The sequence below is a fragment of the Scyliorhinus torazame genome, chromosome 9 (assembly GCF_047496885.1).
Source record: "Scyliorhinus torazame isolate Kashiwa2021f chromosome 9, sScyTor2.1, whole genome shotgun sequence".
NCBI classification, from domain to species: Eukaryota; Metazoa; Chordata; class Chondrichthyes; order Carcharhiniformes; family Scyliorhinidae; genus Scyliorhinus; species Scyliorhinus torazame.
The window spans coordinates 24,232,832-24,248,315 of NC_092715.1; the positions used below are offsets into that span (position 1 = coordinate 24,232,832).

The following is a 15,484-nucleotide window of genomic DNA, read 5'->3' on the forward strand; positions in this document are numbered from 1 at the left end:
TTTGTAGGTATAGTTTATATCTTTTAATGTTGGATTTCTGATGCCAAAAACAAAATGGAGGGGACAGTCTGACATCAGGCAATATTCAGCTGGGTATAAAAACAAATTACTGCGGATGCTGGAATCTGAAACAGAAACAGTAAATACGGGACAATCTCAGCATCTGTGGAGAGAGAAGGGAGCTAACATTGTGAGGCTGAATGACTCTGTCAAAGCTGGAGATCTGTGGAAAAGTTTGAGTACTGCACCTTAGATAGGATACAGAGAAGATTTACCGCGATGTTACCAGGGATGAGGGACTTTGAGAATAGATTGGAAAAGGTAGAACAGTTCTTCTGAGATTAGCTGTGGTTAAGAGATGACCTAGAGAATATAATTATAGAATGGTTAAGGGACAGAAGGAGGCCATTTGGCTCCTGGTGTCTGAGCCACTCTGTGCGAGAGCAGTTCACCTAGTACCATTCCTCTGCTTTCCCCCCAGAGTCTCTGGCAAGTGGGTGAATAATTGGAGATCTTTGATTTAAAATCATTGGTGAAAGATCCAGATGGGAGATGGGAATTCTTTTCACTCTGGAAGTTATCAGGATTTGCAGTGCCCTACATGAAAGCATGGTGCAAGTTGATTCCGTAAATAATTCTACGACGTGTGATAGGCAGATGTCTGGGATTAAGGAGCTTGACGGATTACAAATAAAGAGCAGGTGGCGCTTGGAGTAGGCATGACTGCTCTTTCAGACAGCTAGCACAGGCATGGTGGGCCTAATGGCTGCCTCGTGCTGTGAATTGCTATGATTCTAAACCCTTTTTAAGTGCACTGTTCTGCTGCCTGTTCTGCTGCCTGTTCTTTAAGTCAGCCCATGTTTGCTCTAATCCCCACATTCTTTACTGTGCTTCTAATTGCAGTGTTTTTAGACTTTTTTGTGTAAAGGACTCCCTGTAAATACTGGCAGACTCCCGAAGCTGCCTGTCTGAAATCCAGGGTGCCCATACGTTTACTGACACTCTCCTGAAAGTGCTCCTCCAATTATTGCCACGTTCCTGAGAGTGCCCCATTGACATTGGCTCACTTCTGGGGATCTCCTATCTTAACACTCAAAAAGATGACACTCACAAAGATGGTTCTGGCTACTCAAAAGAAAACAGGAGTAATATTGAATAGTGTCCAACAACAGCAATAACATACAAGCAAGCAAAGAAATACAGATATGGGCAGCACGGTAGCATTGTGGATAGCACAATTGCTTCACAGCTCCAGGGTCCCAGGTTCGATTCTGGCTTGGGTCACTGTCTGTGCGGAGTCTGCACATCCTCCCCGTGTGTGCGTGGGTTTCCTCCGGTTGCTCCGGTTTCCTCCCACAGTCCAAAGATGTGCAGATTAGGTGGATTGGCCTTGCTAAATTGCCCTTAGTGTCCAAAATTGCCCTTAGTGTTGGGTGGGGTTACTGGGTTATGGGGATGGGGTGGAGATGTTGACTTGGGTAAGGTGCTCTTTCCAAGAGCCGGTGCATACTCGATGGGCCGAATGGCCTCCTCCTGCACTAAATTCTATGATAATCTATGATATAGATTAGAAAGCTGAATTCTAGATCCCATGGGATCCATTGTGAATGTTTTAGTGTCCAGGGGAGCCAATTTGAAAGAGAATATACTCCTGTTAGCAAATATTTGTCAGGACTTTTTCCGTTTGTTTCAAATACATTATGCAAGCTCCATGTGCAAATTCCAGCCTTAGCCCTTGGGTTTTATGTTATGTTTCTGTCATCTGAAAAAGTAACTGAATCTTGCAATACAAGGTCAGTATTCAGGTTTAAAGGATAGTGAGGTGCTGGGTGTTCTATCCTAACCGTTCAAATCCAGCCCAGGCTGATGGGGTGGAAGTCCCCTCTGTCCACTGGCTGTTCAGGGTAATATGAGAAACACACTTGGGCAGTCGTGACCGCAGTCTTATTTGGTACTGACATGCAGGCAACACAAGACTGTCTCCGATTGAACACTAATTGTTAATCTCACTCATGAGGCCACAGGCTGGTGCGGTAAGCTTGGCTCTTCCAAGATTGTTTCACTTTTGAGGTTGAGACAAAAGAACTTTACTCTGCAACCCCCTGCTCTCTCTTGGCTCTGATACATTTGATGTTAGCACTCCGTCTGAAATGGGAATAGTTCCATTCTCTGGTAGTGACATTGCTCAAATGCAGTTTAAAAGAAAGGTCCATGTTATTAAAATTCTTGTGGCCGTACACAATTTCCCTCTGTAAAACTTTACATTGTCAAGTTTTTTTTTGTCCCACTTTTGCGTGAACCTTTTCTAGTGTGAGTTCCTATTCCCACATATTTATATTGGTAACTGCCTCTGTAAACATGTCACGTTGTAGTTACGTTCTTCTGCTAATGAAGAGTGCTTTAGATTTGGTATCTCAACTACTCGATCAATACTGTGGAAAATCACCTGAATCCCAACCAACTCCACTTCTCACATTGCATACCCTGGCCCAGTTTATCCCCTTCACTCTCGGCCCACTCTACCTGAAGACCGCAATTTGTCTTCTCTTCTTTTTTTCAATGCCATGCAAGCGATTAGTTAGTTTAAATAAGATATCTCTCTCTGTCTCTCACTGTAACCCAGTACATGTTGTTCGCCGGCACCCCTGACTTCCCCCAAAGCCTGTCCACCATCTACAAGGCACAAGTCAGGAGTGTGATGGAATACTCTCCATTCGCCTGGATGAGTACAGCTCCAACCACACTCAAGACACTCATCCAAGACAAAGCAGCCTGCTTGATCGGCACCCTCGCCATCACCTCCAACATTCACTGTCTCCACCACCAGCCTACAGCAACAGCAGTGTATCATGTATAAGGTCTGCCACAGAAACTTGCCAAAGCTCCTTCAATGACACTTTCCAAACCCGTGACCTATACCATCTAGAAGGACAAGGGTAGCAGACACATGGGAACCCACCACTGCCACACACCATCCTGACTTGTAAATATATCGCCATACCTTCACTGTCGCTGGATCAAAATCATGGAACTCTCTTCCTAACAGCACTGTGGGTGTACCTACACTACACTGACTGCAGCGGGTCAAGAAGGCAGCTCGCATCATCTTCCCGAGGGCAATTAGGGATGGGCAATAAATGCTGGACTGGCCAGTGATGCCTAGATGCCTTGAAAGAATTTTAACAAGCCCCCTGACTTCAGCAACTGGATTTGGATAAAGTTGGCTACTGAACAAATGCCACAGTTCTTAAATATTAGTCAATTTAAACAAGTCAGTTTTTTCAAAGAATCGACAAAGTGCCTTTATTTTGTGCTATTCGACCATTGTGCCTCGAAGTTATTCTAACCAGGACGGCCACTGGGTAAATCCTCAGTCTGCACTGAGGTAGCTTGATCTCTGTTGGCGGGGCTAATTGCCCTTGGTGCAGCTGTCCCTAATAAGTGGAACAATTGTGAGGATTCCTGTTCCTAAAACTATTTAGTGACCCCTGCTGAAAGGTATGCCTTGAAGCTGGGCTAAGACAGAATGGAACCATAAAATCCCCACAGTGCAGCAGGAGGCCATTAGGCCCGTTGAACTTACACCGACACACTGAAAGAGAAACCTAACTAGGCCCACACCCCTGCCCTATTCCCATAACCCCATCTAAACAGCAGATCGCACAGTGCAGCACGGTATCACAGTGGTTAGCACTGTGGCTTCACAGCGCCAGGGTCCCAGGTTCGATTCACTGTCTGTGGGGAGTCTGCACATTCTCCCTGTGTGTACGTGGGTTTCCTCCGGGTGCTCCGGTTTCCTCCCACAAGTCCTGAAAGACGTGCTGTTAGGTAGTTTGGACATTCTGAATTCTCCCTCAGTGTATCCGAACAGGCACCAGAATGTGGCGACTAGGGGCTATTCACAGTAACTTCATTGCAGTGTTAATGTAAGCCTACTTGTGACAATAAAGAGTATTAAAAAACATCTTTGGACTGTGGGAGGAAACCGGAGCACCCAGAGGAAACCCACGCAGATACGAGGAGAAAGTGCAAACTCCACACAGACAGTCACCTGAGATCGGAATTGAACCTGTGCCTCTGGCGCTATGAGGCTGCAGTGCTAACCACTGTGCCACCGTGTCGCCCTTATCATTAACCTTCGGGAGTGAGAGCAAGAATCTATTGTATAAAAATTCCGTCACTTTAATTTTTTAAAATTAATTTCTGCAAAAGCCTGTTTCACAATGTTTATAACGTGAAGGTCATTGAATGGAGAAATGCAGACAGTACATATGTAACAGACTCCCCAGCATCTTATTGCTTCTTCTTACTCTGTTAGCACATCAGCAACTGGCATTTTTAGAATGGTTTACGTATCCAGGAAAGAGACCCTTCCTATCCTACGTGGCACTTTTAACTGAGTAGTGGTTTTTTTTTATCGTTCATGGGACGTAGGCTTCACAGGCTGTTGCCAGCATTTATTGCTCATCCCTAAATTGCCCTTGAAGGGGTAGTTAAGAGGCAACCACATTTGTACCGCACTTAACTTGGCTGTCCAGTTGCAGATTGGGGGTGGCGCATGTTAGCCGTTCGATCCTGCCGACCGGTGCTCTGCCTTTGCCCTCGCCCTGCCCCGTGAGGCCCCTCACTCTGCCCCTGAGGCCCCCCGGCCCTGCCCCGGAGGCCCGCCGGCCCTGCCCCGTGAGGCCCCGCGCCCTGCCCCGGAGGCCCGCCGGCCCTGCCCCTAATGCCCCTCACCCTGCCCCGGAGGCCCGCCGGCCCTGCCCCGGAGGCCCGCCGGCCCTGCCCCTAATGCCCCTCACCCTGCCCCTGAGGCCCGCCGGCCCTGCCCCTAATGCCCCTCACCCTGCCCCTGAGGCCCGCCGGCCCTGCCCCGTGAGGCCCCGCGCCCTGCCCCTGAGGCCCGCCGGCCCTGCCCCGGAGGCCCCCCGCGCCCTGCCCCGGAGGCCCCCCGCGCCCTGCCCCGGAGGCCCCCCGCGCCCTGCCCCGGAGGCCCCCCGCGCCCTGCCCCGGAGGCCCCCCGCGCCCTGCCCCGGAGGCCCCCCGCGCCCTGCCCCTGACTTCCACACTGGCATCTTGGCAGAAGCAAAGCTGACCAATTTAAGTTTGAAACCCTTTAAGTGCAGCTGTACCTGTTCAATTCACATTATGAGGATACTCCCGAACGGAGTACAAAAATGGTGCCTTTGCAACCCATGCGTTTGTGGTTGTGTGTCACCGCACACGCTGGTGCACAATTTGCAATCCATGGTAGCGCTGAGGAATTAGATTGACCCAAGTGAGGTGTCCAAAGACAGCAGAGTTCAGATAGAGACCTGGTTGCTGCTGAGCTCTGACTTAGCTTTGCTGTTCAAATGCTCCAGTTTGAGATCCAATTTTTAGCATCTGTTCCCGTGATGCTTGTAAGTGCACATATGATTGGGGGAATGGGTGCTGGTCATCACATCGCCACAACCTAGATTCAATACGTCTTTTAGTGTCGGAATACATTGGGGTTTTGTTTACAACACACCATGTGCGGATCCTGCGCCCGTGTCAAATTTCTGAACCACCACCCAATTCTAATTATCTGGGTGACTGACCAACAGGCCATGGGTCCAGGGTCATGCACAACCTTGGACCCACAGAGCTCAGAGATATCCATGTTTATTTATAATTCCACCTCAAGCAATACCCACAAAAGCAGACTGGTCGTTCCTCTTCATACTATTTACGGGACCTCTCATTCCCCCAAATACTTGTACTTGAAGCACTTTGAGTTTCCTTGAAAAGTGCAATAAAGCGCCATTCATTAATGTAAATTCCCTCGGACATTTATTCCAAATTCACCATGCAGCAGGTTCAGAATTTGTAAAACCAGATCCGTCAGCACAACCTGCCAACATCTGATTTTTGTAAATGTTGGTCATGTTGCTGGGTGCCGTGCATGAACTCTTGAATATGTTTGATTGCGGTATTCCATGTAATAAGATGCTGACTTATTTGATTGTTCCGTTGAGTTTATTAAAAGGGGCCGGCACTTGTCAGTCAGTTCTTGGATGGGAGCCCAGGATGGCTTCACCAGCAGGACAATGAAGAAATGGATCTGTTACATTCAATGATGTCATTGCTTCACAAGCATTTTGCCAGATTTAACACCACCAGTAACCCATTGTTGAGGTTGTGTGTAAAGTAAGCATGGTGAAATCACACCTGGAGTTGTGTGAGCACTTCTGGGCATTGCCCCTTAGGGAGGATATATTGATAGGAGGGAGGGCAGCATGAATTTACCAGAAAATATACCTGGGATAAAAGGTTTAAATAAAGGGGAGAATGAACAAACTGAGGTTGTATTCCCTGGAAGTTAAGGGTAAAGGGCTGATTTAATAATTTTTCTAAATATTAAACCGAACATAAGAACGATTTCTGCTGGTTCGAATGCATGGGATTAGCTGGTATTGTCTAAAAATTGGAGCCAAACCTTTCAGGAGTGAATTGAGGAAATACTTCAACCCACAAAGGGTGGTAGAAGTTTGGAGCACTCACCCACAAATGGTGGCACTATAGCACAGTGGTTAGCACTGTTACCTCACAGCACCAGGGTCTCCGGTTCAATTCTGGCCTTGGGTGACTGTCTATGTGGACTCCATGTTCTCCCCGTGTCTGCGTGGGTTTCCTCCGGGTGCTCCGGTTGCCTCCCACTGTCCAAAGGTGTGCAGATTAATTGGATTGGCCATGATAAATTGCCCCTTAGTGTTCAGGGATGTACCGATTAGGTGGGGTTGTAGAAATAGGGCAGAGGAGTGGGCATCGACAGGGTTATATAGAACTTTGGTGAGGCCACAGTTGGAGTACTGTGTGCAATTCTGGTCACCACATAGGAGTGATATGATTGCACTGGAGGGGTGCAGAGAAGATTCACCAGGGTGCTGCCTGGGATGGAACGTTTAAGTTATGAAGAGAAGCTGGTTATTTTTGGCTTGGGTTGTTTTTGCTGGAGCAGAAAAGACTGAGGGGTGACCTGATCGTGGTGTACAAGATCATGAGGGGCATGGACAGGGTGGATAGGGAACAGCTATTCCCCTTATTTGAAGGGTTGGTTACGAGGGACTCAAGTCCTGGGTGAGGTAAGGAGGTTTAGGGGGAATTTGAGGAAAAACCTTTTTACCCAGAGGGTGGTGACAGTCTGGAACGCCCTGCCTGGGAGGGGGGTAGCGGCGGGTTCCTCACATCCTTTAAAAGGTACCTGGATGAGCTCTTGGCACATCGCAACATTCAAGGCTTTGGGCCAAGTGCTGGCAAATAGGATTAGGTAGGCAGGTTAGGTATTTTGGGCATCTTACCATGTTAAAGATGCTACATAAAGCAAGTTGTTTTGCAAGAAGCAGTGGAGAACACTGAAACAGAAAGAAGGGGACCGATGGGCCGGTGGAGAGTGTTTTATTTAAGCTTTTGAAGGAAAGCGTAATAATGCAGAGAGGCTTTGAAGAAGTGTGATTGAGAGCAGGGCTACAGTGATCGACATAGCATGGGTTTGTGACGTTGCAGATGGCCCTTGCCTGTTACGTTGCTTTTCTTTTTTCATTTTACACCAATCATTTTATGCCAATGTAGAAGTCACAGTTGCATTAGTTGTATTGTGTGCCATCAGTATATGATAAATGTTGCTAGACTTTGCTCCTATGTGGAGCCATGCTTCACGGCAGGGTCACAGAAGTCCATGTGCTTGTTTAACAGTGCTTCCGTTTTTGTGATTATTGATCATTGGAAAATCAAGAGTGCTGTGGATTTCATAGAATTATACAGCACAATAGGAAGTTATTTAGTTCATCGTATTTCTTTGAGTGAGATATCAGGCGAATCCAATTCCCTGCTCTTTTTCCATAGCCCTGAATTTTTTTTTCCTTTTCAAGTTTGTATCCAATTTCCTTTTGAAAATTGTTATTGAATCTGCTTCTGCCGCCCTCTCATTCAAATTAATTCAACGTGCTATCTAAAAGAAAGTTCTTGCATTCTCTTTAATCCTTTACTCAAGCATTTTAAATCCTCTGGTTACTGACCCACAAGTGCATAATACCTGTTCCTTCTCCATCAAAACCGCTCAGAATTTTGAGCTGCCCTTCTGCACCCATTGAAATGTTTTCTCTCCTGTAGGTGACTCTGGACCTCCAGAACAATAATGAGAAGTTCGGCAGCTTTTTGCGAGGAACTTTGGATGTTCTATCTCAGCTCCTTGAGATTGCAACACTTCCAGACATTGGGAAGGTAAATTGGTTTTCTATACAGAAGTTATTGAATGTTGGTTGGACTGTTAGGAGTTACAGCCTGATCTCCATGTTGTGAAAAGGATACAGTGACACTGGAGAGGCAGGAGAAGAGATTTAGACTGATGACACTAAGAACTGAGAGCTTTTACCGATCAGGAAAGATTGAACAAGCTGGAGTTCTGTTTTCTGTTTTGAAAAGAGAAGGCTAAGGAGTGGACTGAGTGGGGCGGTCTTTAAAATTATGGCTGGGTTTGATTGTGTTAACATCGGGAAGATGTATCGTATGGGCGTGTCCTGAACTGGTGAGATTTTGGGTCTCCTTCAGCGCCATGTCGGAGATTTTACAGATGGATTTGGAGCCCCCTAGTGGCCATATTCGGGGTGTCAGACCTGCCGGAGTAGCAGACGGGTGCGGGTGTTTAAGCCTTTGCCTTGCCGATCGCTTGTACGCGGTGGAGGTCAACTTTTCCATCCAGTGCCTCGGTGTGGCTGGGGGATCTCATGGAGTTTTTGAGGAAGTTAAATACACGTTAAGGGGTGCAATTGGGGCGGCCTCGTATTGTGTTCTTTAAAGAGTTAGTCACCCTCAGCTGATAAGGGGATGATGGGGTGGGATAGGGGGGCGGTTGATACTGCTGAGTTTGGTTGTTTGTTTTGTAGTATGGGTTTGTATTTTATTTAAAAAAATGTTTTCTAAAAATATTTTAAAAATAAAACTGAGGGAAGAAGCTTCCACTTTTGGAGAGACCAAAACTGGGGCTGTAAGTATAAAATAGGCATGCATAAATCCAAGAACTAATTCACGAGAAACTTCTTTACCTCGATAGAGAATGTGGGTTTACTACCACATGGAGTAGTTGAGATGAATAGCATAGATGTAAGTAAAGGGAAGCCAGATAAATATATTTCTTTATTCCTCTTATGGAATGTGGGCATCGCTGGGCTGGACCAGCATGAAATGAAAATCAAAATCGCTTATTGTCGCAAGTAGGCTTCAAATGAAGTTACTGTGAAAAGCCCCTAGTCGCCACATTCCGGTGCTGGTACGGGAACTGAACCGTGCTGCTGGCCTGCCTCGGTCTGCTTTAAAAGCCAGCTATTTAGCCCACTGTGCTAAACCAGCATTTGTTGCCCATCCCTAATTACCCTTGAACTGAGTGGTTTTCTAGGCCGGTCAGAGTGCAGTTAAGAGTCAAACACTTTGTTGTGGGTCTGGAGTCACATGTAGGCCAGACCGGGAAAGGATTTCCTTTCCTAAAGGACATTAGTGAACCAGATGGGTTTTCTTGACGATCAATGATAGCTTCATGGTCACCATTACGGAGACTAGCTTTCAATTCCAGATTTATTTAATTGAATTGCCTTAGTGGGATTTGAACCCATGTCCCCAGAACATTAACCTGGACTCCTACATTATTAGTCCAGTGACATTATCACCACACCTCCCTATCCCTCATCTCACCTCCCACATTTGGGGGAGAAAGAACCAGAAGGTTGTAATGAAATGAATATGGATGAGAGAAGTGTAGGCTAGTTGGACTGAATGGTCTCTTTGTTTACTGCCCCTTCTGTATTATTAAATGCTTCCTATACTTCCATCTGTACATGTTTACAGGTTCAAAAGGTGGCCTGTGGGCTTCGGAAACACTTGCACTAAGTGCAGGTTTTGGAATATGTATATATGTATTTTTAACATTCTCATAATCTGCGGTTAGGAAAACTGATCTAGCACCTAAGGTTGCTTCTACAAAATCCTTTTGCAGTGTGTGGAAGAGATCCTTGGTTACCTCAAGTCCTGTTTCTGCAGGGAACCCATGGCAGCCACAGTCTGTGTGCAGCAGGTAAGCTGGTATTTTGAATACTGTCATTCCAAGTTACAGATATGTCAAAATGCTTCACAAATTTGATTTACCACATGCGCTGTAAGCAATGTTTCCTCAGGCTGTGCAGCAACCCGTGCACACGTTAGCCCCTTTAAGTTACTGCATGGGTGCGACCGTGCAAATAAGATTCAAGGGCCTGAGCACTTAAGCAAATTTCCTGCACACTATAGAAAATAAATTAGAGGATACGTTGGTTGTAATAATGTTAACTTCCGTGGCTTTTGAAAGCTAGGTTTAATCATGTGGTCAGATATCCTGTTCATATAAGATTCTGCATGATTTTCAAAACACTGGCTTTAACTACCGTGCCTTGGTGAAGTTTTGGACTGAGATCTTTAGTCATAGGCTGTAAACATGTGAAACAGACTTGTCAGGAAGGATGGTTGAGGGAAAGAAACCAGACTCGTTTAAGAAAGTGATGAAAAAGACCCAATTTTGCTAAATATGGGTTGAATGTACTGCTTGCAAATGTGGGGAAGGCAGATTCAATTGTGGCTTTCAAAAGGATTTGATTAATAATTTGAAGAGGAAGAATAATAATCTTTATTAGTGTCACAATTAGTGCTTACATTAACACTGCAATGAAGTTACTGTGAAAATCCTCTAGTCGGCACATTCCGGCGCCTGTTCGGTTAATTCGGAGAATTCAGAATGTCCAATTCACCTAACAAGCACGTCTTTCGGGACTTGTGGGAGGAAACCGGAGCACCCGGAGGAAACCCACGCAGACACAGGGAGAACATGCAGACTCCGCACAGACAAGCCGGGAATCGAACCCGGGACCCTGGCGCTGTGAAGCAACAGTGCTAACCACTGTGCTGCGTGCCGCCCATGAGATCTATTTTCTCCGAGAGTCGTGAGTCTTTGAACCTCTTTTCCTCAAAAGGTGGTGGAAGCGGAGTCTTTGAATATTTTCAAAGCAGAGCTGGATAGATACTTTACAAGAAAGGGGGTGGAATGTTATTGGGGGTAGGTGGAATTGAAGCCACAATCAGATCAGCCATGGTCTTATTGAATGGAGGAACAGACTGGAGGGGCCGAGTGGTCTATTCTTAATTTGTATGTTCGTATTATCAATATTGCGCCGTTTCTTTACCCCCCAATTAGCTTTTTGCTCATTGTTATGTTTGCTCAACGCTCTAGTCTTTTTGTGTGGCTTTTACCTGCATGTATTTAATCGTGAAATCTTTGAACTCCAGCTATTGAAGACACTTTTTGGAACAAACCTAGCATCGCAGTACGAAGGCTCATCCTCCAACCCCAGCAAATCACAAGGGAAGGTGCAGCGCCTGGGTTCCTCCAATCTAAGGCCAGGACTGTATCACTACTGCTTCATGGCACCATATACTCACTTCACCCAAGCACTAGCTGATGCCAGTCTAAGGAATATGGTCCAAGCAGAACCTGAGCAGGACACATCCGGGTGAGGCATCATATTGATTATTCTTTTGAGAAGTTGTGCTAAAATTGTACACAATTGTGTACAGTTCTGGTCTCCATATTATTAAAAAAAAAAACATAGGGGCATTGGAGATGGTAAAAAGGGATTCACACAAAAGATATCGGAACCGAATTGATCTTTTTCTTAAAATGAATTTACAGGATGTGAAAGATAGCTGATGAGGCCAGTTTTTGTTGTCTTTGAATATCCTTCTTGATCTGCTGTAATTCTTACCTGTCGGTTTTCCCATCGGCTATTGGGTTGGAAGTTGCAGGATTTTGACCCAGCCATGATGAAGGACTTTGCATGGTTGATTGAGCTGGAGGTGCATTTATTGTGTCTGAATCGGACGGCCACACTTGCAGGAAAGACTGAATCGCCTGGGGGTTCTATCTCTTGAAAGAGTAGGCTTGAGGGGTGATTCGATATTTCAAACTATGAAGAGTTTTCTGATAGGTTTGACACAGAGAAGATGTTTCCACTTGTGGGGCAAGAAGATCAGTACTAGAGGCCAGGAATGTAAGATTGTTTTGAATAAAATCCAGTTGTGAATTCAGGTGAAACCTTTTTTTTTACCGAAGTGTGGTTTGAATCTGTAACTTCGGACCACAAGTAGTAGTTTATTAGGTAAATAACAGATCAATTTAAGGGGTGGTTAAGTGAACACAAGGGAGAAAAGAATAAGAGATTGTGCTGATAGGGTTAGATGAAGAGAGCTGAGAGGAGGCTCGTGGAGCACTAATGTGGACAAGTCTGGTCGAATGGCCTGTTTCTGTGTCGTGTGTTCTTAAAAAGGTAAAGTCGCCATAATCCTGGATGACCATAGGCTGCTTTCCCCTTTGAGGGGGAGAGCTGACTGGTGGTGATTTAACTTGAGGATCACCACAGCTGGATCTTGATGGAAAGGTAACAGCGTGTTACTGGCAAAATGCTGTTATTAATATGTGAATAGGTCCTCCGGTTTACAGGAATTCCTTGCTTTGAGTGGTGAAAGTGAGTTGCTGGTCATAGTAAACTCACTGTCGATCTCTGTCCCATTGGACGAACCGAAACTACAACTGTGTGGCTTTGCTGTGGATTTGAAGACTCATTGTGGTGGTCATCGCCTGGTTACCCAACTGGCTAACTGCAGAAAATAAAAATCCCCACAGGCAATAATGTGGATGTTCCTCCAAATGCAACACACAACGGGTTTAGTTCAATAATTTTATTTGCGCTGTGTAGAATTTACAATACAAACCAGTCTATGCTGGTTTTTCTGCTCCGCATAAGATATAAGAAATAGGAATAGGAGCCATTCAGCCCCTCAAGCCTGATCTGCCATTTAAAAAGATCATGGCTCCTTGACTACCTACATCCACTTTCTTGCCTTATCTCCTTAACCCTTAATTCAACCATGAAAATGTCAAGAACTCGGCCTCTGCAGCTTCCTGGGGTAAAGAATTTCAAAGATTCACAACTTCCTTGAGAGACAAAATTCTCCCTCAAACCCATCTTAAATGAGCGTCCCTTATTCTGCGACTGTGTCCTCCGGTCCTACACTCTCCCATAAGTGGAACAGCCTCCCAACATTTACCCAACATCTAACCCCCAAGAATCTTATATGTCCCAGTCATGTCACCCCTCATTCTTCTGAGCTACAACTAGTACAGACCCAACCTTTTAATCTTTCCTCATATGGCAGTCCCTCCACCTGGGACCATCCAGTAAACCTCCTCTGTGCAGTTGCAGCAACACCTCTTTACTTTTGTACTCCAGCCCTCTTTAAATAGAAGCCAGCATTCCATTTGCCTTTCCTATTACTTTCTGCACCCATATGCAAGCTTTCTGGGTTTCGTGAACAAGGAGTTCAGAAGAAACCTCTACGTGAACGAGTGGTGAGGATGTGGAACTCACTCGCACATGGAGCGGTTGAAACGAATTGTGTAGATGTATTTACGGACACGCGGGAGAAGGATTACATTGGTAGATTTTGATGAGAAAAAACAGAGGCAAGCTCAAGTAGCGTATAAACTCTGCATTCTGTGATAAGACCAACATAGACTGGCTGGCTGAATACCCAATTTCTCTGCCGACTGTTCTGTGCAATCCTATGCGAAATATCCTATATCCTAGCTTAGTGATGTGAACAGTTTTATGTAAACTAAATTCTGGAGCAATTTCCAATTGTGATTATTCAATAAAATGGCACACTGTTGTATGAAACAGCTGGAGGGTTAATGACTCGGGTTTTTTGTTTTAAATTTTAGGTGGTTCGATGTGCTGCAAAAGGTTTCATCACAGCTGAAGGTCAGTCTGACCAATGTGGCCAGGCATCGAGCTGATAAGGTACTTCCTGTTCCATCTAACTGCACATAGTTTTGTTGCAGAATGAATATGTTAAATGTGGCATGATCGTGATATGTGCCCTTAATAATTGTGCTTTTAAAAATGTTTTAAAACCCAATTGTGGTTTCAAGAAATGTAAAGCTAACAACGGAAGAAAAAGAATGCTAGTGTTCCAGCGGGAGGGGAGAGGCTGCTGGTGTTTGAGGGGAGAGGAGAGGCTGCTGGTGTTCGAGGGGAGAGGAGAGGCTGCTGGTGTTCGAGGGGAGGGGAGAGGCTGCTGGTGTTCGAGGGGAGAGGAGAGGCTGCTGGTGTTCGAGGAGAGCGGAGAGGCTGCTGGTGTTCGAGGGGAGAGGAGAGGCTGCTGGTGTTCAAGTGGGAGGGGGAGGTTGCTGGTGTTCCAGCGGGAGGGGAGAGGCTGCTGGCGTTCGAGGAGAGCGGAGAGGCTGCTGGTGTTCCAGCGGGAGGGGAGAGGAGAGGCTGCTGGTGAACCAGCAGGAGGGGAGAGGCTGCTGGTGTTCCAGTGGGATGGGGAGGCTGCTGGTGTTCCAGCCGGAGGGGAGAGGCTGCTGGCTTTCGAGGGGCGAGGAGAGGCTGCTGGTGTTCCAGCAAGAGGGGAGAGGCTGCTAGTGTTCCAGCGGGAGGGGAGAGGCTGCGGGCATTCCAGCGGGAGGGGAGAGGCTGCTGGCGTTCCAGCGGGAGGGGAGAGGCTGCTGGCGTTCCAGCGGGAGGGGAGAGGCTGCGGGCGTTCCAGCGGGAGGGGAGAGGCTGCTGGCGTTCCAGCGGGAGGGGAGAGGCTGCTGGCGTTCCAGCGGGAGGGGAGAGGCTGCTGGCGTTCCAGCGGGAGGGGAGAGGCTGCTGGCGTTCCAGCGGGAGGGGAGAGGCTGCTGGCGTTCCAGCGGGAGGGGAGAGGCTGCGGGCGTTCCAGCGGGAGGGGAGAGTCTGCTGGCGTTCCAGCGGGAGGGAAGAGGCTGCTGGCATTCCAGCGGGAGGGGAGAGGCTGCCGGCGTTCCAGCGGGAGGGGAGAGGCTGCCGGCGTTCCAGCGGGAGGGGAGAGGCTGCCGGCGTTCCAGCGGGAGGGGAGAGGCTGCCGGCGTTCCAGCGGGAGGGGAGAGGCTGCCGGCGTTCCAGCGGGAGGGGAGAGGCTGCCGGCGTTCCAGCGGGAGGGGAGAGGCTGCCGGCGTTCCAGCGGGAGGGGAGAGGCTGCCGGCGTTCCAGCGGGAGGGGAGAGGCTGCTGGCGTTCCAGCGGGAGGGGAGAGGCTGCTGGCGTTCCAGCGGGAGGGGAGAGGCTGCTGGCGTTCCAGCGGGAGGGGAGAGGCTGCTGGCGTTCCAGCGGGAGGGGAGAGGCTGCTGGCGTTCCAGCGGGAGGGGAGAGGCTGCTGGCGTTCCAGCGGGAGGGGAGAGGCTGCTGGCGTTCCAGCGGGAGGGGAGAGGCTGCTGGCGTTCCAGCGGGAGGGGAGAGGCTGCTGGCGTTCCAGCGGGAGGGGAGAGGCTGCTGGCGTTCCAGCGGGAGGGGAGAGGCTGCCGGCGTTCCAGCGGGAGGGGAGAGGCTGCTGGCGTTCCAGCGGGAGGGGAGAGGCTGCTGGCG

General features: G+C 47.8%; 1 protein-coding gene across 10 annotated transcripts in view; it reads left to right on the forward strand.

Annotated features, from left to right (window-relative positions):
• Nucleotides 1-15,484, forward strand: part of htt (huntingtin) — a 310,292-nt gene that overhangs the window by 151,839 nt on the left and 142,969 nt on the right. For all 10 annotated transcript variants that reach the window (XR_011948987.1, XM_072515702.1, XM_072515706.1 and 7 more), the window contains 4 exons: nucleotides 8,134-8,244; nucleotides 10,010-10,087; nucleotides 11,329-11,552; nucleotides 13,820-13,898. Coding sequence is in view for 9 of the 10 variants with exons in the window: in XM_072515702.1 (XP_072371803.1) it covers nucleotides 8,134-8,244; nucleotides 10,010-10,087; nucleotides 11,329-11,552; nucleotides 13,820-13,898 (492 nt within the window). In the remaining variant the exon portion in view is untranslated. The remainder of the gene's footprint in view (nucleotides 1-8,133; nucleotides 8,245-10,009; nucleotides 10,088-11,328; nucleotides 11,553-13,819; nucleotides 13,899-15,484) is intronic.